Source organism: Schistocerca nitens, chromosome 5, assembly GCF_023898315.1.
Source record: "Schistocerca nitens isolate TAMUIC-IGC-003100 chromosome 5, iqSchNite1.1, whole genome shotgun sequence".
Lineage (NCBI taxonomy): Eukaryota > Metazoa > Arthropoda > Insecta > Orthoptera > Acrididae > Schistocerca > Schistocerca nitens.
Genome location: NC_064618.1, coordinates 382,004,573 through 382,032,294, shown reverse-complemented (window position 1 = coordinate 382,032,294; position 27,722 = coordinate 382,004,573). Strand labels below are relative to the sequence as shown.

General features: G+C 42.8%; 1 protein-coding gene across 1 annotated transcript in view; it reads right to left on the bottom strand.

Moving 5' to 3' along the window:
* Positions 1-27,722, bottom strand: part of LOC126259312 (tryptophan 5-hydroxylase 1) — a 279,275-nt gene that overhangs the window by 170,720 nt on the left and 80,833 nt on the right. Inside the window, exons 4-5 of the mRNA XM_049955989.1 lie at positions 20,225-20,322; positions 3,576-3,643 (exon numbers count right to left, since the gene is read on the bottom strand). Coding sequence (XP_049811946.1) covers positions 3,576-3,643; positions 20,225-20,322 — 166 coding nt within the window. The remainder of the gene's footprint in view (positions 1-3,575; positions 3,644-20,224; positions 20,323-27,722) is intronic.

The window sequence follows — 27,722 nt, the reverse complement described above, 5'->3', positions numbered from 1 at the left end:
CACCACGATTTCCCGTTACGGGCATTCGCACCACTGATATGTGGAAATTCTTCCAATCCATATGTGACATACAGCAAACCAGTGCTTAACAGTATTGGTTAAAAACAGTCTTGATTGCAATTTTAGTTTTTTATTTTTCAGCTACACGTTTCGCCTTATTTAGGCATCTTCAGGTTATCTTAAATTGATATTTCTTAGAAGGATCCTTTAGTCAGTGTAGCCAAAGGGCATCTTCGAATATATCAGGCTAACATAGCCTTCGTTAAACTCAGTAAAAACTTTTCCAAATGGACGCGAGTGACACCAAGATCTGCATAACGCGTTCGCGTTCACTGGAGGGAGTCAGAAAAGTTTTTACTGAGTTTAACGAAGGCGATGTTAGCCTGATGTATTCGACGATGCCCTTTGGCTACACTGACTAAAGGATCCTTCTAAGAAATACCAAAATAAGATAACCTGAAGATGCATAAATAAGGCGACACGGGTAGTTGAAAAATAAAAAAACTAAAATTGCAACCAAGACTGTTTTTAACCAATACTGATATGTAGTTTTGGAATCCCAGCACACCCTGCAGTTTCCTGATTCTTGAACTACCTTCGTGTTGTTTTGACGCTGACAGGATTCGCGAGTGCGATATCCAGTTCTGCAGTGACTTTTGCAGCAGTCATCCTCCTCTTGTCTGTCACAGTCCTTTTCAACGACCGTCCATCATGATCGCTCAACTCACATTTTCTTCTGCGTTGTGACTTAGCGGGTGATGTTTCTTCGCTTTCCCTGTAAGCGGTGTAAATCTTCTACACGGTGCCTCTTGAAATGCCAGACACGTCGGGTACCTTGGTTGCAGAAGCACTCAGTATACGAGCACCAACAACTTGCCCACGTTAGAATTCTCTGGCTCCGACATAATGCACTCGCAACTACACACAACACTGTTCTGACCGCGGTTGACACTTGTAGCGTATTGAGGGGACACTGCACTGGTACCGTTCGTCGTCAACTACAACAGTGCACCTGTAGCAACAAGCATTTGCCTCCATGTTCAAGAAAATATTTCTCACAATGTTTCCATACTTTTATCCAATCCATGTATATTTTATCAAAATTTCATGTTACACTCATTTTGTTGTCGTGCATGCAGTACACTTATTCGTTCCAGATATAAAACCTGTATGTTATTCTGCTAAGAGATTATGTAGCCAGATTGCGGATTTCAGATGAATTGTAAAAAAGAAATCCAGGCTATTTGGCAGCAGAAATTGCAGCCACGTGCGGCATTTGAAACGCCATAAGCTTCGATACGATGGGGTCTCTACGTATTAAGCCATAGCCTGTGATTGAAAACTGATGTCTATGCGAGCTTGACTAGAACATGGACAGTTGTGGGACTGAGTGACTTGTAAAACAGCGGAGAGCAGGCAAATCGCTCACCACTTTGGTGTGTCTGCAGACGCTATTGGAAAGGGTTGGAGTCACTTTCAGAGGAGCGCCACTGGACAGGCGCACAGGTGCTGCCTCTCAGCTTGTGGCGCCACAGCCGGCGCAAGGAAATCGCACCTTCTAGACCAGTTGGTAACCAACAGTCCCGAACTTCTCGAAGCAGTTTACGCAGAAGCAGGGGTAAGTGAAAGCATTTGTGCTAGCAGCGCCTACATGTGTTAGGAGGAACATATTGGGAAAATGTATACTTAGCAAGAGCGATAGGAAACAAGCAGGGGAATATCTGGGCAATCACTAAATATGCTGCATCGACGACGAAAATGTGGAGTATAAATGGTTAAAAAACAAGTGAAAACATTTCTTAGACCCGTATGTGCTGAGTAAGGTTGTGAAGGATGGGAAAGCCTCGCTGTGTTTCAGTAGCCAGGTCAGAAGGTTACTACTAAAGCAGCAAAGAGAACTTCGTTAGAGATTTAAGCCATTCCATAGCCTTGTTAACAAACAAAAATTGAACCAAGCCAAACTAAGCACAAATAGAGTAATGCGAACAGTTTTCAATAAATTCGAAACTAAAATTTGGCCAACCGATCTCACCAAACATCCTAAGGAGTTTAGTCTTACATAAAATCAGTAAGTCGTTCGAAATTATGTGTTCAGTCGTACGGTAATCATACCATCACCTAAACAAAAGATGACGGAGAAGAGCCTGATTCGGTCTTCAAAAACTATTTCACTGCGAAAGATGATAATTCGGTTCTTTCTTTAGACCATCGCACGAACACTGTAATGTCAAAAATTGAGACTGATCGTGAATTAGAAAATCAACAAAAATCACTCAGCAGTGGAGAGGCATTTGGACCGAATGTGATACCTATTGAGATTCTACATAGATTATGCGAAAGAAATTGCTCCCTTTCTATCGGCGGTGTATCGCAGGTTAAGGTACGATTCTATTGCGACCGTGGGAATTCACAGTATATGTCTCACTTGTTACAGAATCTTTTGCGATGCTGTGACGTGACTATGGATGCTCTGTAATTTTACCCTGTGAGCTTCTACCAAAGTACCTGCAACAATCATTTCAGTAACATATGAGCAATATGTATGTTCGTTTTAGTATGATACTTCCTGTAAATTACTTTGCTGTTAACCAGCCGACATTAACATGAGTTTACATATGCTGTCTCAAGTTTACGTCTATTTTTCTTTCATGTAGGTTCTTGAAAGCAGTGGAAATTAACCAATCCTGACTTATAAACGATGCAGTTGAATGAAAAAAAAAAAAATAAACATCCACCAGGATAAATGTTTCTATTTAATAATCAGAACGTATATTTTACAACAGAACTTTAGTGGAGATAGTCTGGTGTCAAAAAACGAAAATACGTCTAATACTACAGGAGAATGTTTCCTTTAGCTTCATCTTCAAAAGCTGATTTTCCATTGGGAGGAAATTTATTGAAACTGACTTATCATGAGGTCTGCAATTACACTGAGTTGCCAGAGTCATTTGCACGTTTTTATTTGCTACTGTGTATCTAGCAAATCTCAATAATATGCATAATTCCACAATATGCGCAGAAATTAGTTTTGTTGTTCATGTTAGTACTCACTTCCTCTTTTTATTTAGCTTTTGTGTTTAATTAGTGATCAGTTCCCAGATTTATTAAATAGAAGAGCACCGTATCATCATTAAAGTTATTATAGTTATTGTATACATAGTTTTGTTATATAAGTCTGGGGACGGAAATGGACCATGTCTTACTGAAGAGATCATCCGAGTATTTGCCTTAAGTGGTCTTTTGAAACCACGACAAATATCAGTCCAAGGCTGGAAGCCGTTAGATGCTTGTCCCACCCAGAATAAGAGTCCAGCCTGTTAGTTATTACACTCACCACATCTCTCGATAACTCATGCTTGAGAACAGATGTGGAACGCTACTGAATAATGTTGAACAATTACACAGTTGAACTGTCACTACAGGAAGACACAGTCCAGTTTGCAATGCTGCTGACATAACGGGAAGGGAAGGTATGAGGTTTAATATATGCATTACTCAGTTCTGTCAGGAAGACAGACTCTGATGCACTAGTTTGAAAATTTTTCTAAACAGGTCCTCTGAAAGCAGATACTTACTGTCTGTAGTTGTTGGCAATCTCAGCAAACTTCTCGCGTCGTTTTCGGTAAACTGGATCCTTGAATCCCTGAGGACAAGAAATGTGTATTAGATCTGTGCTTTAAAGCATTTTCGTTCCGTAAATAACAAGCCGCAAGCGTCGACATACATAAGTTAACTAAAAAAGGAAAAAAATCGAAATTATGACCACTTACAGAAGAGGAACAACACAGATGAGCAGCTCAGCATTACTGCGAATGTTTTGTGCCTATGATATTCTACGTAAGTGTCCTAAGTTATAAGAGCATTGAAGGTCAATATCAATTATTCATTAAAGAATAAAACTAACGGAATTTTCACACACACACACACACACACACACACAAACAGACAAATTATTTCTATACCACTCTTTAAAAATTTTGTTTCAATTAGGGACAGATCACAACTAAGAAGCGATTGATACTAAGTCAGGTATACAGGGAGAACCAGAACTCCACCGACAAAATTTCAGAAGTTTTGTAAGGATATTTTAACATTTGGTATAACGGATCCGTGGTCTTCGGTGGCTCGTTACAGAACAACTATATTTCATATGATTTCTTCCCCTTGTATCGGTAATGCAGTGAAAATATTTGCAGAAGAGTGCAAATGTCTACCATGCGCGCCGTTCATCTTGCTTGTAAACAAACGTATTCCATTCGGTCAGGGTACCTGCTGTTGACAAGAGTAATGCACACTTTCCTCTTGGTCCACAAGGTTGCATTCAGTACTGATTCGTTCTGTCTCGGGTTTGTTCTTTCGGCAGTGTAAACAATGATACACAGTAGCATAAAAATTACCTCGTGTATGGGTTTAGTGAATACAGAGAAAGAGGGTAACGAGGACGATATGCTCGGCTGTTCCCACAGCGGCGGCAGCCACATCACAGTAGTTCTGTATCTGTACAAAGGCGCCCACGAGCAACCGTATCCTTTCGTGTTACCGCATTTCCGTGGTTGCGTACTACAGATTTTTCATTGTTGTGAAACTGTTTTGACAGACACAAAAGGAAATCTCGAAACAAAGTCAAATAAATCATAATTACCCAGACCACTGGAGACCACTGGTAACTGATTTCAAAACTCTGAAAAAATATCCCCGAATAGCCTCTGAACTTTTGTCTTAATGTGACTAGCTGAATGCTACATAAAAAAGAATGAGCCATCCATTCTGTGAGATACTCATCGAGCTGCAGCAACAATTTAACGGAAGCCTCCACATAATTTCGTGAACTCACCATCTTGCAAGTTCATTTGAGGAAGAAATTTCTGACTGATAAGATAATTTCCCACTGACAAGAAATGAGGCCATCCGCAGGAACGACGAGGAGAGGAACATGTACAAGTTTTTGACAAGAAGTAGGGATGGGAAGTTAGCACGTGTTAAATAGTCAAGGAATAACTTCCATGGCACTTGAGAGAGTTGCAAGTAACAACTGCAGGGGAAGAGAGAAACTGAAGTAATTCAACCAATAACTGAGAACGTTGGGTACAAATGCTACCGTAAGATGAAGAGGGTGAGTATATACACTACTGGCCATTAAAATTGCTACACCACGAAGATGACGTGCTACAGACGCGAAATTTAACCGACAGGAAGAAGATGCTGTGATATGCAAATGATTAGCTTTTCAGAGCATTCACACAAGGTTGGCACCGGTGGCGACACCTACAACGTGCTGATATGAGGAAAGTTTCCAACCGATTTCTCATACACAAACAGCAGTTGACTGGCGTTGCCTGGTGAAACGTTGTTGTGATGCGTACCATCACGTTTCCGACTTTGATAAAGGTCGGATTGTAGCGACATTGCTGCTCGCGTTGGTCGAGATCCAATGACTGTTAGCAGAATATGAAATCAGTGGGTTCAGGAGAGTAATACGGAACGCCGTGCTGGATCCCAACGGCCTCGCATCACTACCAGTCGAGATGACAGGCATCTTATCCGCGTGGCTGTAGCGGATCGTACAGCCACGTCTCGATCCCTGAGTCAATAGATGGGGACGTTTGCAAGACAACAACCATCTGCACGAACAGTTCGACGACGTTTGCAGCAGCATGGACTATCAGCTCGGAGACCATGGCTGCGGTTACCCTTGACGCTGCATCACAGACAGTAGCGCCTGCGATGGTGTACTCAACGATGAACCTGGGTGCACGAATGGCAAAACGTGATTTTTTCAGATGAATCTAGGTTCTGTTTACAGCATCGTGATGGTCGCATCCGGGTTTGGCGACATCGCGGTGAACGCACATTGGAAGCGTGTGTTCGTCCTCGCCATACTGGTGTATCACCTGGCGTGATGGTATGGGGTGCCATTGGTTACACGTCTCGGTCACCTCTTGTTCGCATTAACGGCCCTTTGAACAGTGGACGTTACATTTCAGATGTGTTACGACCCGTGGCTCTACCTTCATTCGATCCCTGCGAAACCCTATATTCCAGCAGGATAATGCACGACCACATGTTGTAGGTCCGGTACGGGCCTTTCTGGATACAGAAAATGTTCGACTGCTGCCCTGGCCAGCACATTCTCCAGATCTCTCACCAACTGAAAACGTCTTGACAATGGTGGTCGAGCAACTGGCTTATCACAGTACGCCAGTCACTACTCTTGATGAACTGTGGTATCGTGTTGAAGCTGCATGGGCAGCTTTACCTGTACACGCCATCCAAGCTCTGTTTGACTCAATGCCCAGGCGTATCAAGGCCGTTATTACGGCCAGAGGTGGTTGTTCTGGGTACTGATTTCTCAGGATCGATGCACCCAAATTATTGCGTGAAAATGTATCACATGTCAGTTCTAGTATAATATATTTGTCCAATGAATACCCGTTTAACATCTGCATTTCTTCTTGGTGTAGCAATTTTAATGGCCAGTAGTCTATATATATATTTATCTAAACCTTGCGGAAATGGAAAGAATTATTGAAGTGCAGGTTTCATGGAATGGATTGGTAGTCAGGGACTCGTGTTATTATTAGCCAATAAACGGATTGTAATAATACTTAGAAAATGTATTTTTTAAGCAAACTCAGTTTTTTTTAAATGGAGCAGTGCGTACTGACATTAGAAAACGAAAATAAGGGTAAGTCAGTGGTGCTGTCGCAGGATCTAATGTGAATTTTTTACGAGAAATCATATTTTGAAAAGTTCCCACACTTGTACCTGTGGTAGCACAAACTAAAGGAAAGCACAAGTTCATACACAAGTTATGTGGATTCTGGCCATTAACGAGACAACTGACAGTCACAGGTTGCGTTCAAAATGACCGCCGGCAGCGGCAATACAGGCTCACAGTCTGGTATGGAACGATTGCTGCACACGTGCTAGCACTGCAGCCTAGATGTTCCAGCAGGCTGCTGTAATACTTCGTTGCATATTACCGAATGTTGTTGGTATGTCCTTGTAGACAGTGTCCTTCAGCTTTCCCATAGAAAAAAAGTCTACAGGCGTCAAAACGGGGAACGAGCCAGACAAAGTACAGGTCCTCTGCGTCCAAGCCAACAATTTGGGAACAATTGTACTTCGTGCACTACGGGCTGGACAGCCATAATGTTAGTACCACAGGTTCCTCCTAGTCTCTATAGAACGTCTTCTAGCATACATATATGGCAAGCTATCGGTCCCGGAAATTCCAAGAACGCACCAAGATCTCTAGAGTAGTTCCGCAGACTAGTCCGGAAGGGAGGATGGTTCAAATGGCTCTGAGCACTATGGGACTTAACATCTATGGTCATCAGTCCCCTAGAACTTAGAACTACTTAAACCTAACTAACCTAAGGACATCACACAACACCCAGTCATCACGAGGCAGAGAAAAATCCCTGACCCCGCCGGGAATCGAACCCGAGAACCCGGGCGCGGGAAGCGAGAACGCTACCGCACGACCACGAGCTGCGGACGGAAGGGAGGAGGGGACTTCAGTTTATATATGTAAATACAGAAAATTTAATAAAATGTTTTTTATTTGCTTAGTAAAACATCAATACAACTTGCGTTTTATGTTTGAATACAGTAATGTTCGTCTATTATGATTCTGACGTATGATGAATGCAATATATGTTTCAATGGCAAAAATATATTTTTTGTGGTATGATTACAATGTAACAATTTTCAGATGTTTTACTTGACTTGAAGTCTGAAGCCTTGCTTCTTGCCAAATTTCATGATTCTACATCAACAGGAGGTCCCCTCGAGTTTCAAATCACGTAACATAAGTGGCCGAATCTTTAAACTGAATCGACTTAGAAGCTTAAATGTTTTACACTTGTAAAGGATAATATATTTTAGTACGTAATATCAATCTGAACTTGATACGCCAACCAGAGAAAAAGACGGACAGATGGATAAAAACTTACAAAATATTTTTTTCGTGTATTATAATTAAGAAAGAACCATTTCCGGAAATTTCCTATACTTCTACTGTGAAGCCTTGCTTGATGTCAAATTTCATGAGTCTAGGTCAACGGGAATTACCCTATCGGTTTTGATGAGAGAGTTTTCGAGTATCACAATAGACATAAACTGCCGTGTCTCTTAATTGAACTGACTTGGAAGATGAAACTTTTTTCGGTACCAAGGGACCGTAGACCTTAATATGTGACGTAAATATGAACTTGATAAGGGGTTCTTAACAGTCGGACAAATAGACAGAAGGACGGACGGGCTACGAAGCTATCCTATACGGCCTCCTTTTTGCAGTTTGCAACCCTAAAACGATCATTCATTTTATGTGGTTTCTGTTCTTTCGGGCACGTCCGAAGTGGTCAGTGCGACCCTTCGCGAGAAACGGAGAAATCCGGGTTCTAGTCCCGGACCGGCACAAATTTTCAATTGAAATGTCTCATGTTGATAAATGAGAAGGAACGATCTTTTTCACTCGATAAAAAACTTTCTGTAGCCAAGATCACATAAATATTTATTTGCGACAGCCGGTTTTGGCAGGCTTGCTGTCATCTTCAACACGTTTTTTAACAATCGTATTTGAAGACCAGAAGATGACAGCAAAGCCTGGCAAAACTGGCTGTCGATCTTGGCTATATAAGGTATTTTTTTACGAATTTTCAACTTACCACAGTGATTTAATTCATTGCCCAATAGCTGCTACTGAAATTATTTCTTTGATTAAAGCTTATTTATCGTCAGAATATTATATCTGAGATATTCTAGGCTTTCGCCTAAGACGACAGCTACCTGCAATGCAGACCTGGTATGCAGGTTGCTCTTGCTCCGGTTCCTCAGGGCACTCCCATGCCAGACCCAGACGTCCACGATACAAGCAAGGTGTATCAGCTACAACAAGCTAGACTACGCCCAAAACATGGCTGTCTGTTTTTAAGTGGTACTCAAGCCAGCACCAAGGAATCATGCGGCTCTAGCCTCACCACGAGAGGTGCAAGTCTCGACAATAACGGAGCGCCCATCCTAGCCAACAGCGGCACAATTGGAAGTACCATTTCGCTTCTGCGAATCATGTGCTACACAAACAGCAACCAGATACTACTCAGACGGGTGTGTATTTAAGACGACGGCCGAACGCTATCCTCCAGTTTAGTTAGATGAGCCACGTCAAGCAGTTATGACGCAGAGCGGCCACCGGGATCTGCACCTCGCTGTTCCAGCAGCCGCCCAATCTGGAAGGTACCTTACAGCAGCCACTACGAACAGCCACATGTCGGTCAGGAAACTTCGCCTTCGCCGAGTTGGTCTCCTGTTGGACCGGTGCTCAAAGTCTGGTATTCTTATGCGGAAGTTAGACTTCCAGCTGTGCTCATCACTGTCGTCAGTAAACGACTGAGCGGATTTTGACTGTTCGTCAATAAGCGCCTTTGATAAGTGAACTTAACATTTATCATCTCAATCGTAAACGAGTTCTATGGAAACTATAATGTTTTGGTTTACCACTAATAATTCTTGGTTAAGCTTTGTTTGCATCCAAGTGAACAAAGGACAAGTTTGTTTCGTACTTTTGAATTATTGTGTCAAATGTAAATAGATTTTAATTTCAAATGACCTTGGGCAATCAGTTATAGGGTGTGTGCTACCACGTAGGACACATCAATACTGTTCCAAATCATATGTATGTCGTTAATGCAGCACGGACTATGGAAAAAAAAAGACTTTGTGATAGATTAAAACCGTGTTCCGGATCTGGACACGAAATTGGGACCTTACATTTCGCAGCCAATTCTCTATTCTTCTTCTAGGCGTGCTAGTCCAGTAAGTTTGTAAAAAGGGAGAGCGATTCAAGCTAAATGATATTTTGTGAGGATTGGCAGTGAGTTGTGCCTGGATTGCTCAGCCGCACCAGCGTTATCGCTTGTGTCCAGGTTCTGGGTTCAAGTCACAGTCTGGAGCAGTGTTTTAATCTACCACGAATTTGCAGAACTGTACACACTCCGCTACAAAGTGAAACATTAATTCTGTGGGTAACACCGTCCGCGAACTGGAAAAATGACGTGATGACCGCCCTTGGCGATAGCAACGGCCGATAAGTATCGGCTGTTACGGCTGTTGCTGAGCATGAACTTTCTTCTCTGCAGGCTGCAGAGTTGAGAAAAGTCTTCTGCGATATTTAACTTTATGTATAGAAATAAAATGTTTTATGATGCTAATGAGATCTCTCGATCAATGACAAAAAATTATGTTTGAAAGTGGAACAGCGTACACTGACGGAAAAAATCGTAACACAAAAAAATAATTAATGTAGAGCAATGAAATTTCGGGAATACATTTGTCTAAGTAACTTGTGTTGTGGTCTTCAGTCCTGAGACTGGTTTGATGCAGCTCTCCATGCTACTCTATCCTGTGCAAGCTTCTTCATCTCCCAGTACCTACTGCAACCTACATCCTTCTGAATCTGCTTAGTGTATTGATCTCTTGGTCTCCCTCTACGATTTTTACCCTCCACGCTGCCCTCCAATGCTAAATTTGTGATCCCTTGATGCCTCAAAACATGTCCTACCAACCGATCCCTTCTTTTAGTCAAGTTGTGCCACAAACTTCTCTTCTCCCCAATCCTATTCAATACCTCCTCATTAGTTACGTGATCTACCCACCTTATCTTGAGCATTCTTCTGTAGCACCACATTTCGAAAGATTCTATTCTCTTCTTGTCCAAACTAGTTATCGTCCATGTCTCACTTCCATACATGGCTACACTCCATACAAATACTTTCAGAAACGACTTCCTAACACCTAAATCTATACTCGATGTTAACAAATTTCTCTTCTTGAGAAACGCTTTCCTTGCCATTGCCAGTCTACATTTTATATCCTCTCTACTTCGACCATCATCGGTTATTTTACTCCCTAAATAGCAAAACTCCTTTACTACTTTAAGTGTCTCATTTCCTAATCTAATTCCCTCAGCATCACCCGATTTAATTTGACTACATTCCATTATCCTCGTTTTGCTTTTGTTGATGTTCATCTTATATCCTCCTTTCAAGACACTGTCCATTCCGTTCAACTGCTCTTCCAAGTCCTTTGCTGTCTCTGACAGAATTACAATGTCATCGGCGAACCTCAAAGTTTTTACTTCTTCTCCATGAATTTTAATACCTACTCCGAATTTTTCTTTTGTTTCCTTTACTGCTTGCTCAATATACAGATTGAATAACATCGGGGAGAGGCTACAACCCTGTCTCACTCCTTTCCCAACCACTGCTTCCCTTTCATGCCCCTCGACTCTTATAACTGCCATCTGGTTTCTGTACAAATTGTAAATAGCCTTTCGCTCCCTGTATTTTACCCCTGCCACCTTCAGAATTTGAAAGAGAGTATTCCAGTCAACATTGTCAAAAGCTTTCTCTAAGTCTACAAATGCTAGAAACGTAGGTTTGCCTTTTCTTAATCTTTCTTCCAAGATAAGTCGTAAGGTCAGTATTGCCTCACGTGTTCCAACATTTCTACGGAATCCAAACTGATCTTCCCCGAGGTCGGCTTCTACCAGTTTTTCCATTCGTCTGTAAAGAATTCGCGTTAGTATTTTGCAGCTGTGACTTATTAAACTGATAGTTCGGTAATTTTCACATCTGTCAACACCTGCTTTCTTTGGGATTGGAATTATTATATTCTTCTTGAAGTCTGAGGGTATTTCGCCTGTCTCATACATCGTGCTCACTAGATGGTAGAGTTTTGTCATGACTGGCTCTCCCGAGGCCATCAGTAGTTCTAGTGGAATATTGTCTACTCCCGGGGCCTTGTTTCGACTCAGGTCTTTCAGTGCTCTGTCAAACTCTTCACGCAGTATCTTATCTCCCATTTCGTCTTCATCTACATCCTCTTCCATTTCCATAATATTGTCCTCGAGTACATCTCCCTTGTATAAACCCTCTATATACTCCTTCCACCTTTCTGCCTTCCCTTCTTTGCTTAGAACTGGGTTTCCATCTGAGCTCTTGATATTCATACAAGTGGTTCTCTTCTCTCCAAAGGTGTCTTTAATTTTCCTGTAGGTAGTATCTATCTTGCCCCTAGTGAGACAAGTCTCTACATCCTTACATTTGTCCTCTAGCCATCCCTGCTTAGCCATTTTGCACTTCCTGTCGATTTCATTTTTGAGACGTTTGTATTCCTTTTTGCCTGCTTCATTTACTGCATTTTTATATTTTCTCCTTTCATCAATTAAATTCAATATTTCTTCTGTTACCCAAGGATTTCTATTAGCCCTCGTCTTTTTACCTACTTGATCGTCTGCTGCCTTCACCACTTCATCCCTCAGAGCTACCCATTCTTCTTCTACTGTATTTCTTTCCCCCATTCCTGTCAATTGTCCCCTTATGCTCTCCCTGAAACTCTCTACAACCTCTGGTTCTTTCAGTTTATCCAGGTCCCATCTCCTTAAATTCCCACCTTTTTGCAGTTTCTTCAGTTTCAATCTGCAGTTCATAACCAATAGATTGTGGTCAGAATCCACATCTGCCCCAGGAAATGTCTTACAATTTAAAACCTGGTTCCTAAATCTCTGTCTTACCATTATATAATCTATCTGAAACCTGTCAGTATCTCCTGGCTTCTTCCATGTATACAGCCTCCTTTCATGATTCTTGAACCAAGTGTTAGCTATGATTAAGTTATGCTCTGTGCAAAATTCTACAAGGCGGCTTCCTCTTTCATTCCTTCCCCCCAATCCATATTCACCTACTATGTTTCCTTCTCTCCCTTTTCCTACTGACGAATTCCAGTCACCCATGACTATTAAATTTTCGTCTCCTTTCACTACCTGAATAATTTCTTTTATCTCGTCATACATTTCATCTATTTCTTCTTCATCTGCAGAGCTAGTTGGCATATAAACTTGTACTACTGTAGTAGGCATGGGCTTTGTGTCTATCTTGGCCACAATAATGCGTTCACTATGCTGTTTGTAGTAGCTAACCCGCACTCCTATTTTTTTATTCATTATTAAACCTACTCCTGCATTACCCCTATTTGATTTTGTATTTATAACCCTGTAATCACCTGACCAAAAGTCTTGTTCTTCCTGCCACCGAACTTCACTAATTCCCACTATATCTAACTTTAACCTATCCATTTCTCTTTTCAAATTTTCTAACCTACCTGCCCGATTAAGTGATCTGACATTCCACGCTCCGATCCGTAGAACGCCAGTTTTCTTTCTCCTGATAACGACGTCCTCTTGGGTAGTCCCCGCCCGGAGATCCGAATGGGGGACTATTTTACCTCCGGAATATTTTACCCAAGAGGACGCCATCATCATTTAATCATACAGTAGAGCTGCATGTCCTCGGGAAAAATTACGGCTGTAGTTTCCCCTTGCTTTCAGCCGTTCGCAGTACCAGCACAGCAAGGCCGTTTTGGTTAATGTTACAAGGCCAGATCAGTCAATCATCCAGACTGTTGCCCCTGCAACTACTGAAAAGGCTGCTGCCCCTCTTCAGGAACCACATGTTTGTCTGGCCTCTCAACAGATACCCCTCTGTTGTGGTTGCACCTACGGTACGGCCATCTGTATCGCTGAGGCACGCAAGCCTCCCCACCAACGGCAAGGTCCATGGTCCATGGGGGGCTAACTTATTCAATTCATTAACACTACAGATCACAGGTTAATGTAAGCGCGAGATAAGCCATTCAAAATGTGAAATGCTTGTGTAATAATAACCAGTGTAAATACCAGAAAGTTGAATGCAAGCATGCACACGTGCATACATTGCGTAGTACAGGTACCGGATGTCAGTTTGTGGTATGGAGTTTCAAGCCTGTTGTACTTGGTCAGTCAATACAGGGACGGTTAATGTTGTTTGTGGATGACGCTGGAGTTCTCTTCTGACGATGTCTCATATGTGCTCAACTGGAGGCAGATCTAGTGATCGAACAGGCAAAGGCAACATGTCGACACTCTGTAGAGCATGTTGGGTTACAACAGTGGTATGTGGGTGAGCATTATCCCGTTGGAAAATAGCCCCTAGTATGCTGTTAACGAATGGCAGCACAACAGGTCGAACCACCAGATTGACGTACAAATTTGCTGTCAGAGTGCTTGAGGGATAACAATGAGAATGTTCCACCTGTCATACGAAATCGCACTCCGGACCATAACACCAGGTGGAAGTCCATTGTGTCTACACGCAAATAGGCTTGTTGCAGGCTTTCAACTGGCCCTCTTCTAACCAGTACACGGACATCACTGGCACTGAGCCAGAATCAGATTTCAGCAGAAAACACAACAGTCGGTCGGTCGTTTTGGGGAAGGAGACCAGACAGCGAGGTCATCGGTCTCATCGGATTAGGGAAGGACGGGGAAGGAAGTCGGCCGTGCCCTTTGAAAGGAACCATCCCGGCATTTGCCTGGAGCGATTTAGGGAAATCACGGAAAACCTAAATCAGGATGGCCGGACGCGGGATTGAACCGTCGTCCTCCCGAATGCGAGTCCAGTGTCTAACCACTGCGCCACCTCGCTCGGTAACACAACAGTCCTCCACCCAGCCCTCAAAAGAGTTCTCGGTTGACACCACTGAAGCCGTAAATGGCGGTGGGTTGGGGTCAGTGGATTAACGCCTCCAGGGCGTCCGGCTCGGAGCTGTCCTTGAAGTAATCAATTTGTAAGGGTTCGTTGCTTCGCTGTGGTGCCAAATGCTGCTCAGATTGCTACTGCAGATGTAGTACGATGCGACAGAACCACACGGTGGAAACGATGGTCTTTCCTCTCAGTAATTCCACATGGACGTCCGGAGTCCGGTCTTCTTGCGACACTACATTCTTGTGACCACCGCTGCCAGCAGTCATCTACAGTGATACATTCCTGCGGAGAATTTCTGAAATATCGCAGAAGGAAAGTACAGTTTCTTGTAGCCCTATCACAGACCTCGTTGAAATTCAATGATATGTTGATAATGACGTATTTTTCGCCTTAATGGTATTCTTGACCAACACTAATTCACCACGTCCAATCTCAAAGGTAACTAACGTACATGGCCATTACAGCGTGTGTTGAAAGCAAATCTTATTTGCATCCTCACAGTCTCGCTACTAGGGCCACTTTTATGCGTCTGGTGCAAAATTTGAATGGAATCATCTTTCAGAGGTAGAAACTCACCTATCAAGTTTAGTTTATGTTGCAATTTTTTTCCGTGAGTGCATTTTCCATAAACCATAGGAATGGTGTTTCCCTGATTATGCAAACAGCTAATCGTCTTAAGGGCCAAACGTAGCAAACTGGCGTCATCAGCTTTGGATGACGTTGTATTCATGTCTGCGTAAGAAATGTTTTACCTTATAATTATTGAATCGAGAATTAAACCTTAAAACATTTTATATCTATTGCGATCGCTGATATTTCTTATTAAGGCTGTACTCAATTCCTTCAATTTATAATAAAACACTTAGAGCACTATCAACCAAAAGATAATAATTTCTTTAAACTGTTTATATTAAGGAAACATCTACTATAAACTACTATCGTTGGAACACGATCTTCGTTATTCATCACTGATCTATACCATCTGGCATCTCTGGAAATGGCTGGTTCAAATGGCTCTGAGCACTATGGGACTCAACTGCTGTGGTCATTAGTCCCCTAGAACTTAGAACTACTTAAACCTAACTAACCTAAGGACATCACACACATCCATGCCCGAGGCAGGATTCGAACCTGCGACCGTAGCAGTCGCACGGTTCCGGACTGCGCGCCTAGAACCGCGAGATCACCGCGACCGGCTCTCTGGAAATAAATTACGTGAATTCAAAATGTGATGCAGCAGTCATGTGGGGGAACTCTAAAAAGTGAGTTACACGCTGTAATGGCACGACAAGTAACTTTTACTCAGTGCTGAATTACACTTCAAAGTGACACAGATATATGATACGATTTTTGAACACAGTCATCAAGACTGTAAACAACAAAGAGAACGTTCCACCATTTGTTCAATTCATTGACAGCATATATCTCCTCCTAGACGGAACCATCGTGAGCCGCTGTGTGAACGTACTAATCCCTGGAAAATCTCTTTCCCCTTATATGTTCCATCAGCCTGCCAAAATGACGTAAATCGCATGGTGCAAGATTTTCCTTCCTTGCTGATCGGTATCACCCACGGCCGTGCGGCCTCGGTCAAATTGTTGCTACCATTTCACTGCGGCTGGACGCAGCATCGCATTTGGCCCCCATACAGCCAGCATTTCACGGCGAATTTGTGAGAAATTTACACGTTTTGTCCACAAGCATTGTAATGTTTCGCGTTTCTCAACTGTGGAGTGCGTGCCCAGTTGCCGCGCCATTACACTCTCACATCGTGGTGGACCTGTAATCCGCACAACAGCGTAACTGTGTCTGCAGGAGACCTGCAACATATGCTCCCTTTTGACAATGCGCCAATCTTCTTTCTTGGGGCTATAGTGTAACTTACTTTCTGAAGTCCCTCGTAGCTGCACTTGTATGATATAAGTGTATGTTTGTCTTCACCACAAACATTTTATTAATTTCCGGACACGTTTCGCACACGGACCATTTTCGAAAGAACATAAAAAAGACTGATTCATAATATCTCGTCAACGCTGTTGGTACGGAATATACCACTTGAGCTTATGGTCAAGAATTTAACACAGTATCCAAAGATGTAAATACTTACGACATTTTCCAGATCTGTGTGCCATAGACACTGATGAGCCAAAACATTATGCCCACCTGCTTAATGGCTTTTTTGTCCGCCTTTCAAAGGAAATACATCACTGATTCGTATCATGAATTCGCCGGTTTGTTGGTAGGTTTGTGGAGATATGTGGTATTACAAGTCTATTCAAGGTCATGTAATTCGCGTAAATAAAGGGCTGCTGATTTGCGAACGCAGTGATGGCGCCCGATAGCGACCCAGGGGGGCTCCATAGGATTTACATCAGGTGAATGGTCACCGAGACATCAATGTGAGTTCGCTATAATCCTACTCAAACCAATGTACCACGGTTCTGTCTCCGAGACACGGACAGTTACGAGGTGCGGCTAGAAAAAAACCGGACTGATGCTGGAAAAAACATTTATTTACAATTATTTACAATTTCATGTTATCTCCTTCAATGTACTCTCCTCCTCGGTCTCTACACCGCTCCATACGAATTTTCCACTGTTCATAGCAATGCTGCAGATCATTTTCGGTAAGTCCATACATTACTTCCGTCGCTTTTTTTTTTACTGCTTCAACAGTCTCAAATCTAGTTCCTTTCAAAGCTGACTTGACTTTAGGGAAAAGAAAAAAGTCACAGGGGGCCAAATCAGGTGAGTAGGGTGGATGATCTAAGATGGGAATGTTGTGTTTTGCCAAAAACGTCTTCACTGACAACGCACTGTGAGCTAGGGCATTGTCTTGGTGAAGGATCCATGACTTTTTTCTCCACAAATCGTTCCGTTTTCTCCGTACTCGCTCACGTAGGGTAGCCAGGACGCTAATGTAATAATGCTGATTCACTGTTTGTCCCTCTGGTACCCAATCAATGTGCACAATCCCTTTGATGTCAAAAAAAAAAACAATCATCATTGCCTTGAATTTCGATTTTGACATTCGTGATTTTTTTTGTCGTGGAGAACCAGGAGTTTTCCAATGCATCGATTGGCGTTTAGTTTCGGGATCGTAAGTAAAAAAACCACGATTCATCGCAAGTAATAACATTTTGTAAGAAGGTGGGATCACTTTCAATGTTTTCCAGGATGTCAGAACAAATCATTCTTCGGCGTTCCTTCTGTTCAATTGTGAGACACTTTGGAACCATTTTTGAACACACTTTGTTCATGTTGAAACTTTCATGAAGAATCTGCCTAACACTTTCCTTGTCAACTCCTGTTAACTCAGACGCTGCTCTGATTGTTAAACGGCGATCTTGTCGAACAAGTTTACCGATTTTTTCAATGTTTGCATCAGTTTTTGCTGACAATGGTCTGCCAGTGCGAGTGTCATCACTGGTGTCTTCGCGGCCATCTTTAAATCGTTTAAACCACTCAAACACTTGTGTTCGCGATAAACAATCATCGCCGTACACTTGTAACATTACAAACGTTTCACTTGCAGATTTTCCTAGTTTGAAACAAAATTTGATGTTAACACGCTGTTCTTTCTGTACACTCAACATTTTCCGACGCACAGACAAAACGTCAATTACCTAAAACAGACGCCACGGGCAGACTGAGTGCAGGAGGCAGATGAAACTCGAGCAGTAGGCGGAGCAAGAGTCACGTGACAGGCCACGCGACTTTCAGCCTTATTGCATTCGTTTTATTGTTTCACCAGTACTAGTCCGTTTTTTTCTAGCCACACCTCGTATACCGCTGAAAGATGACATCGCCGTCGGGGAAGATATCGAGCATGGAAGGATGCAGGTGGTTCGCAGCTGACAGCGTGCCTTCGATTACTACCAGAGGTTTCATACAAGCGCGGGAGAATGTCTCTCACAGCATAAAACTGCTCCCACCAGCCTGCGTCCGTGGCGAGCTGCACTCTTCGAACTGTCGTTCACCTCGATGACGGCGTTTGTGGAGACGACCATCGACTGAGGGCAGCAAAAATGTGGTTCATTTGAAGAGCCAGCACGTATCCATTGATCGTCGGTCGAATCGCGATGGACCTCTGCTCACTGCAATCGTAACTTATGGTGTCGTTGGGTCAACATGTGGGCAGCTAGGAGTGGCCTCCTTGAAGCTCCACGTTCGACAGTGTACGATGAGCGGTGTGCTCTGCAACACTTTTGTGTGCACCAGCAATGTGCTCTTTCGGTAGAGATGCTACAGATCTGTCCTACTTAACAGAGCAGACAAGCCTCCAAACCCCCAGATCTGTGAAGAGTCATGGACATCCAGCTATTTAGCGCCCAGTGGTAACCCTCCTCCTACCGCTTTTCATAGATGCTCACGACAGTAGCACGTGAACATTCGACCAGCTTCGCCGTTTTCGAGATGCCCATTCACAGGCTCTGCGTAATAATAATCTCTCCTTTTTCAAAGCCGCTTATCTCAATGGATTTCCCCATTTGCAGCTCATATGTTCGCTAGGACGATCTCACGTCCGCTTCTGCACCGCTTACCTACTTTTTTTACCGCGTCAAGTGACCGCAACGCCAAGAGGCGGCATTCAACGTCACGGTGGGCAGTGGTCATAGTGTTTTGGCTTATCAGTATACTCTTGAAGTAAAGTACATTATCAATTCATAATAAACACTTCTTTAGACGCAAGATTTCAATAACTGCTTAACTTCTGATCTCACTGTGAATGTCAAGTTACAAATCGAAATAAAACAACTGGATGAATATATATTTGAAATTCTTTTGGTCGCTTTTGTCACTTTCTTTGTTGTCATTTGTGGCTCCTCCTCGAGGGTGGATGCGCTTCCCCGACCTTGACTACCATTCGTGGAGCGTGCACAAACGCCTCCGAAGGTACTGCCATTTACGAGGCTAATGAAATTGTCGTCCGACGAAGATACGCGCCGTCCCTCCACATTACTCGCCACATGCAAATATATATCGAGAAATGCACAGTAGTTGCACTCTCCTGAACATTAAATTATTATGTAGTATCATAGTTCGTGAGCCTCATTCGTTGACAAGGGCTATACATCGCTCTTCCGGAATGATACACAGCACCACACTACACTGACGAGATACTTTGTATCAGTCACGACCTTTTGAAGATGGCCAGTAGTGGAAAAGCTGTAGAAAATGATAAAATATTTGCCATAAAGAAAAACGTATAGTTAAATATGCAAGTCCGTAAACCGTTACCGACTTCACAATCAGAAACCGTGTGCTAAGGGTAAGCGGACAGCACGGAGGAGGATGATATGTTAATATCTCGGTAAATGGCGAAATAGTTTTGAGATTTTACGACAAACGGCTGTTGATACGCTTGCTACTAAATATCCGTTACATGTCCTTTGTTTCTCGCGTCGATACTGGAATGATACGTGTGTCTGTTTGATGGGGTAGGAAGCGAGTTGAGTTTTGATCTTTTCCTAAGAGAGGGCGGAGGGGTATGCGATGCAGGAGATGGTAGTTGCCCTTCCTGTGTACCCTCTTGATCTCTGCCAAACCTTCATACTAAAACCAGGTTTAGAGAAGATTACTGAATGATTCTCGCCGAAGAAATTCGCGAAGTTCGTGAGGGATAGGTGTAGACTTACCGGGTGGTCTGCATCCAGCTCTGAGCCGTACATGAGGACTCGTTGGGCTCGGTCCAGGTCACTGATCTTGCGCGGGAACCACGGCATCTCCCCGAAATCTGCAACAGCCGAGCCAGGGATCAGCTAGAGATGCCACCAAATGGCCATAGTATGGCTGCGGTTATTTTTTAATACAACTAATAATTAATGGCATGTCAATAACCGTAATTTTCCTGTACTGTGATTGGTTAGCAGAAGCAAACTTGACAGCCCACTTCAGCATAAGTTACTGCAACTGACAATGAGCTGTGTTTCACATGTTCTAAGTTTTAGATCTCATGATGGCAGTAGCCGCAATTTGTCATTCGTGTAATAAAATCAACATTTCACGAGTTGTTAGTTTTGGGCGAATCCTATATTTCTATTGATGTTGTTAATCCCTTTGGTTTCTTTTCTGCAAAAATTAGAATCGCCAGGTCAGAATGTATTTCGCAGCTGGCTCGGCAGTAGCCGAAATTTGTCATTCATGTAATAAAATCAACATTTCACGAGTTGTTAGTTTTGGGCGAATCCTATATTTCTATTGATGTTGTTAATCCCTTTGGTTTCTTTTCCGCAAAAATTAGGATCGCCAGGTCAGAATGTATTTCGCAGCTGGCTCGGCAGTAGCCGAAATTTGTCATTCATGTAATAAAATCAACATTTCACGAGTTGTTAGTTTTGGGCGAATCCTATATTTCTATTGATGGTGTTAATCCCTTTGGTTTCTTTTCCGCAAAAATTAGAATCGCCAGGTCAGAATGTATTTCGCAGCTGGCTCGGCAGTAGCCGAAATTTGTCATACATGTAATAAAATCAACATTTCACGTGTTGTTAGTTTTGGGCGAATCCTATATTTCTATTGATGGTGTTAATCCCTTTGGTTTCTTTTCCGCAAAAATTAGAATCGCCAGGTCAGAATGTATTTCGCAGCTGGCTCGGCAGTAGCCGAAATTTGTCATACATGTAATAAAATCAACATTTCACGAGTTGTTAGTTTTGAGCGAATCCTATATTTCTATTGATGTTGTTAATCCCTTTGTTTTCTTTTCCGCAAAAATTAGGATCGCCAGGTCAGAATGTATTTCGCAGCTGGCTCGTGGAAGAACACAGCTCTTGCCACATAGACTTAGTCACGTTAATGTAGCGTGCTCGGCGATTCGATTGCGAGAGACAATCGCGCGACAATTGCTCATTTCAGCGGTTTAGCCGCGCCCGAACCGCTGTGGCTAAATCGCTAGTGTAAAAGCCGACTACCTCCTCTGATGGATAATTGCCCTGCCGCTATTTTATTGCAACCCGAGTACTCACCACGCTGCAGAGTGATCGCGTGAACAATACATGTGTTCATGTCCACAGAGAAATGCTTTTGAAACGACTTAGGGGAATGTGTTCGCTTTCTCGTATTTCAGTCTCAAATTGTCACTTGGCAGTGAACTAATTATGTTTTAAATATTAATTACTATGGTCCATCGCATTTCATTCGCGGGATTTGCATTGAGAAATATGGTCGTGCGGTACTTCAATTTTGGTGCACTTTACGTCAGACAATGCTGCATACGAAATGGGGCTGGCAGATCGAAATTGTTTTTAAATCTCAAAGCAGAGCAATATTTTACGTTATGTGGAGGTTGTATCGCTATAACTCAGAGTTAGTATAAACTATACTTCTAGAAGAACTTTCCTCGAATTTTATACTTAACTTTATTATTGAATTTGTAACTTAATTCTGCAATGGACTATTTTTCATTGAATGCAGTGTCTCTGGTCTATTTTGTAACGTAAGTTCGTTGAATATATGTTGCAATAGTGAATAATATTTTAAAAATCAACTGTATGGTTAGTTTATAGAGATATCCGATAGTAGAAAATCTTATATACAAGTAAGAAATGAAGGGGGATGTCTTAAACAGAGGTGGGAAGTATGGCTTCGGTCGCACCTACCAAGGATTCCAGCCAAACAGACGGAAGCTAGCATGGTAACAGGAAAGATGGATATTGGGTATCCTAGTGCAAGAACTTGGAGCAAATGGTCTAGGGTGATGGCTGTAATCTGCGCGTCAACAATCTGTAATAAAATTGCAGTTCAAAACACCATAGCATATTGCTGGAAACTGAACCACAAATTAGAGCCTGAAAATGGTAGTGATTACCATGTTGTCCACGTGAAGAGAAGCTGCACTGACGGCGCGAACATAGACCTCACAGCGACACGTCTTCACTCTGCCTCAAGGCAAAGTATTCTCTAGCACTGTAGATGCACGAATCAGTATTTTTTCGTGAACTGAATGGAACAAAAGCGAATTTTTAATTATGTTTGTATAGCCTACCATTGCTCCTTTTCATGTTACCTGGGATAATCTCATTATCCACCTCCTTCTAGTCTTCCACAGTGTCATAAAACTGACCAAGATTTAAAATCGTATATTGAAACATTTAATGCTTTTAAACGCTAATTCTGATTATTCAGGTATTTCGTCAACAGAATACGTTGTGAATGCCGTGTTGTATGTTGTTTCCAGTCTTTTCAAGTGAGGATAACATTTTCAGTTTTAAATAGAATCAAAATTTTCACAGCTTTTGCTAACAATTTAGCTATAGATTCCTGAATTGTGTTTAAATATGTGTTACAAATGCATCCTCGTGCGTATGCACATATTTTAATCGACCGTTCATGTCAGTTTTGATCATAGTATTCTTGTATTTCGTTGGATTTGTAACTTACTACAACATAATTTTTAATTTGTGCCATTTTAGGAGAACGTGCTGCGTTCCCTCTACTCCCATAGGGATTAATGATAAGGTCTATTCCTTATATAGATGAGTAGTTAATATTTTCACAGTTATATAAACAGTAGTGACATCAAAAGGGATAGTTCAACTTTTCACATAGCGCCGTGGGAGTATTACAAGCTCCCCACACTATGTTGCAACAGAGACATCATCTATAAAGTATTCACGGCATATTTAATTACATGGTAGTGTTGCATCTCGCTGTCTGCAGTGAGAATGTTTTATCTTCAGTCAACATATTCTCTGTTTAATCCGAAAGGGGACAAAATGATTTTTCTTTGTTTTGGTGTCATTAAAAGGCAGGAATACATAGAGCTTTTTCTGTTAGTGGTATCATTTAAGTAAATCAACACGTCTTGCGACTAAGAGAAAGAATAATATATCATAAAAATTAGGGATTCCCATGGAATCCCCCTTTTCTGTAACAGACTTACTTCGAACAAAAACAAAAGCAAAAGAAATTGTGGATGACATAATTAGTATACTTTTGACATGTGCCTTCAATGCGAAAAAAATTTTGCTTGGGAAGGCAAGACTTTGTCAAACCAAAAATGACACAACTCATAGCTTGGAGAATATTAGAAACATTTACAGCACATTGGAGCAACGGTGAAATATCCTTAGCTTCAAAACTTGCTGCATAAAATCAGTATGTCAATACTATTAAATTTTATTCATAAAGGGTATGAAATTTGGACATTGTAAAGTAATGGCGAATGAATCTTCAGGGATTACTAACTAATGATAATTCGAATTCCATGGATTACTAACTAATGATAATTCGAATTCCATTTTCCACTTATATTGACGAGATTCTAAATGTTATTAAGGTAACTAAGTGGGAAGTGTGACTTATGCGTTTGAGCCAGATTCAGTTACTGTTAGCATGAGGATTTTTCCTTCGTAGGAGGACTGGAACATAATCCACTCAGTCTTGTGATGACAAATGAGGAGCTACTTGAATGAAAAGGATAGGCTTCAAGGTTTAAGAAACGACTACAGTTAGGAAATCAGAGAGCTGAGATCATGTTCGTCCACACCGCATTCGACTGTCGCTATTATCAGACGATGACAGGTGGCCAGTCAATATCTGGCATACGGCTGTTGCCTTATAATCCAGCCACACGCCACACAAGAGAGTGCTGCGGGTTGCAGACCCGTCAAGGCGCCAGCAAATAGAGCCTGTGACAACTGCTGCCGTATTGAAGGAGTCACGTGCACCGGATGCAGCCGGTACTACACAGAAGCGCCAAAGAAATTTGTGTAGGTCTGCGTATTCAAATACAGAGATATGTAAACAGGCAGAACACGGCACTGCGGTTGGCAACGCCTATATAATACAAGTGTGTGGCGCAGTTGTTAGATCGGTTAGTGCTGCTACAATGGCAGTTTATCAAGATTTAACTGAGTCTGAACGTGGTGTTATGGTCGGCACACGAGCGATGGGACACAGAACATCTGAGGTAGCGATGAAGTGGGGATTTGATCGTACGACCATTTCAAGAGAGTACCGTGAATATTTGGGAAAACATTAAATCTCCGACATCGCTGCGACCTGAAAAACATCCTTCAAAAACGGGAGAAGAGACAACTGAAGAGAATCGTTCAATGTGACAGAAGTGCAACCCTTCCACAGATTGCTGCTGATTTTAATACTGGGTCATCAACAAGTGTCAGCGTGCGAACCATTCAACGAAATATCATCGATATGGGCTTTCGGAGCGGAATGCCCACTCTTGTACCATTGATGACTGCACGACACAAAACTTTACGCCTCGCCTGGGCCCATCAACACCGACATTGGACTCTTGATGATTGGAAACATGTTGCCTGGTCGGACGAGTCTCATTTCAAATTGTATCGAGCAGATCGCCGTGTACGGGTATGGAGCCAACCTCATGAATCAATGGACCCTGCATGTCAGCAGGGGACTGTTTAAGCTGGTGGAGGCTCTATAATGGTGTGGGGTGTGTACAGTTGGAGTGATACGGGACCCGTGATACGTCTAGATACGGAAAAATGCTACCGCCGCACGTCCAGAATAGCTACAGAGTGGCTCCAGGAACACTCATCTGAGGCTAAACACTTCCGCTGACCACCAGACTCCCCAGACATTATTAAGCATATCTGAGATGCCTTGCAACGCACTGTTCAGAAAATATCTCCATTCTTATTAATTTATGGACAGCCGCGCAGGATTCGTGGTGTCAGTTCCCTCAAGCACTGCTTCAGACATTAGTCGAGTCCAGGCCACGTCGTGTTGTGGCACTTCTGCACGCTCGCGGGGCCCCTACACGATATTAGGCACGTTTACCAGTTTCTTTGGCTCTTGAGTGTGCAGCTTGCGTCCACGAGCTACGAGACACCAGACAACTTTCCTGTATTCCTCAGGTTGGCGGCCCTCGTAGGATACCGCTCAGCAGCTCATCGGCCAGGCTTGACTTCGACGTTCAGGTTTGGAAGTGCCGCAAGTATATCCCTCCGAGTGCAGCACAACACCATCGTAATCTGGGACATCGCCAGAGTAACCTACACCGACGGTGCCTGCGGCAGTATTTCTCGATCTTAACAGAATGCGCGCTCAACTTACACCTTCAAGAATTGTATTGTATTGGCGACGTTCTACTAGCAGATCAGGACGATCTTCATTTTGCCTGCACTAGGAAGCTGTTTCTGTTGCTCACATTATCGTAACTTTCTGTATTAAAATAAAGTTCTATTGTTGTTGGCTACCTGGGCTCCTTTCTCTTGTCGTGCGTGCATCACCCACAACGGTACATTACACGGCACTGAATAGCCAGTCAGCAACAGTTTGCAGAACTGTCAATTCCTGGGCATCCAAAGCAGCGTACAGGACGTCCAAAACAATAGGACTTGAAATTACAGAGAGTGTAGATGATCATAAATTAAATTCTTCAGTTTCTCCTGTCGTAACTCATGAAGAAATAGTCCACAGGTGAACAGCCGGATGTCAGCGTCAGATGGGCACAATACTTTAGGAAGCGACCACATTGCCATCATCAGGTGTGCTGATGAACTGACTACGTAAGACGTGCCACGTCGCTTTTATCTCATCAGCTCCTCCATCTGAACTGCTGCTCTGTTTACTATTAGCGCCCAAATGTGGGCGAGGAGTTAAAAGCACTACTCCACCTCCTATGCAGTCAGTTCATCAGCTCACCTGATGATGGCAACGTAGTCGCTTGCCAAAATATTCTGCCCGTTGGACACTGGCAATCGGCTATTCACCCATGAACTATTTCATAAACATATATTGTGTTTTTCATATAGTGGAAGAAGTGAAACAATCCTCTTGCGTAGCAAGCAAGATTACATAGGATGATAGAAACATGGTAGTTACCAGAAATAGACTTGCACTGGCAAGTAAAGCTTTCTTCAATAAAGTACACTGCTGTTTGTGAAAATTACAATATCAAGGAGACATATGATTACGGTGAAACGTATTCCACAGATTAGGGACATGGCAATACGCAAATCATTAGAATTACAGAATCATACATGCATTTTGACCTTGAGAACTTAGTACAATGTGAAGCCGTTACATGCTACAGTCAGAACCTCTAGGCGCTGTGGCATGGGATCATAGAGGATCTGGATATGCTGCTGAGGAACACACTGCCATGTGTTATGTAGGCGAATCCATAAAGCTTTGATAGTGGCTGCGGGAGGACCAGAACAAACAAGTTGCCAGTCAGCCATAGCCCAGTTCCATGGGTGACATGTTGGACAAATATTCAAGCCAGAGAAGAAGGTTTGCAAGTGCCTTGCCACAATTGGTTGGACATTGTCGAGCTGAAATATGGCATGTGGAGCTGCCTTGAGAGGGGCAACGCCTCGTGTCGTGCTCTAAGACATCACTCATGTAGTGGTTGCTGTTCAGATTGGACTCTGTATGTACGAGATGTGATCGCATGTTATAGCCATGGCGCTCCAAACCATCACACTTGGTATCTTTCGCCTGTGCTCCTCAGTAATGCAGCCTGCGCGATAGTTGTGACCGTGGGAGTGTCTAACATGTATGCTGCCATCACTGAAGGACAAGCTGAAGCAGGACTCATCGAGAGCCGCGAGGAGTTGCCTAGCGGTTTGTGGCGCCATGTTACAGACTGTGCGGCCCCTCCCGCTGGAGGTTCGAGTCCTCCCTCGGGCATGGGTGTATGTGTTGTTCTTAGCATAAGTTAGTTAAGTAGTGTGTAAGACTAGGGACCGATGACCTCAGCAGTTTGGTCCCATAGTACTTCACACACATTTGAACATTTTTTTTTACTCATCGAGAACACTAAATTCTACTACTCAGAGAATCAGTGGCTCTGGCTCTGAGCACTATGGGACTTAACATCTATGGTCATCAGTCCTCAGAGAATCAGTGACAGTGTTCATGGGCCCATAGCAGTCTGAGGCATTGGTGGTTTCCAGACAATGGAAGCCAACATAATAACATGTGTGCCACCAGTCCAAACATCAGCAGAAGGCGCTGAACCCTCGACACACACATGTCCACATGTGCTGCAGCACTCCAACATAGGTCAACGCTGTGGACGAGGGTGTTCTATCGGTTATGGCTATGTGGACAAGATCGTGGACATCCCATGTTGTGGTCATATTATGTGTTCCAGTATCACACCACAACTCTGTGGATCATCATACATTTTCTACTAGTCTGTTT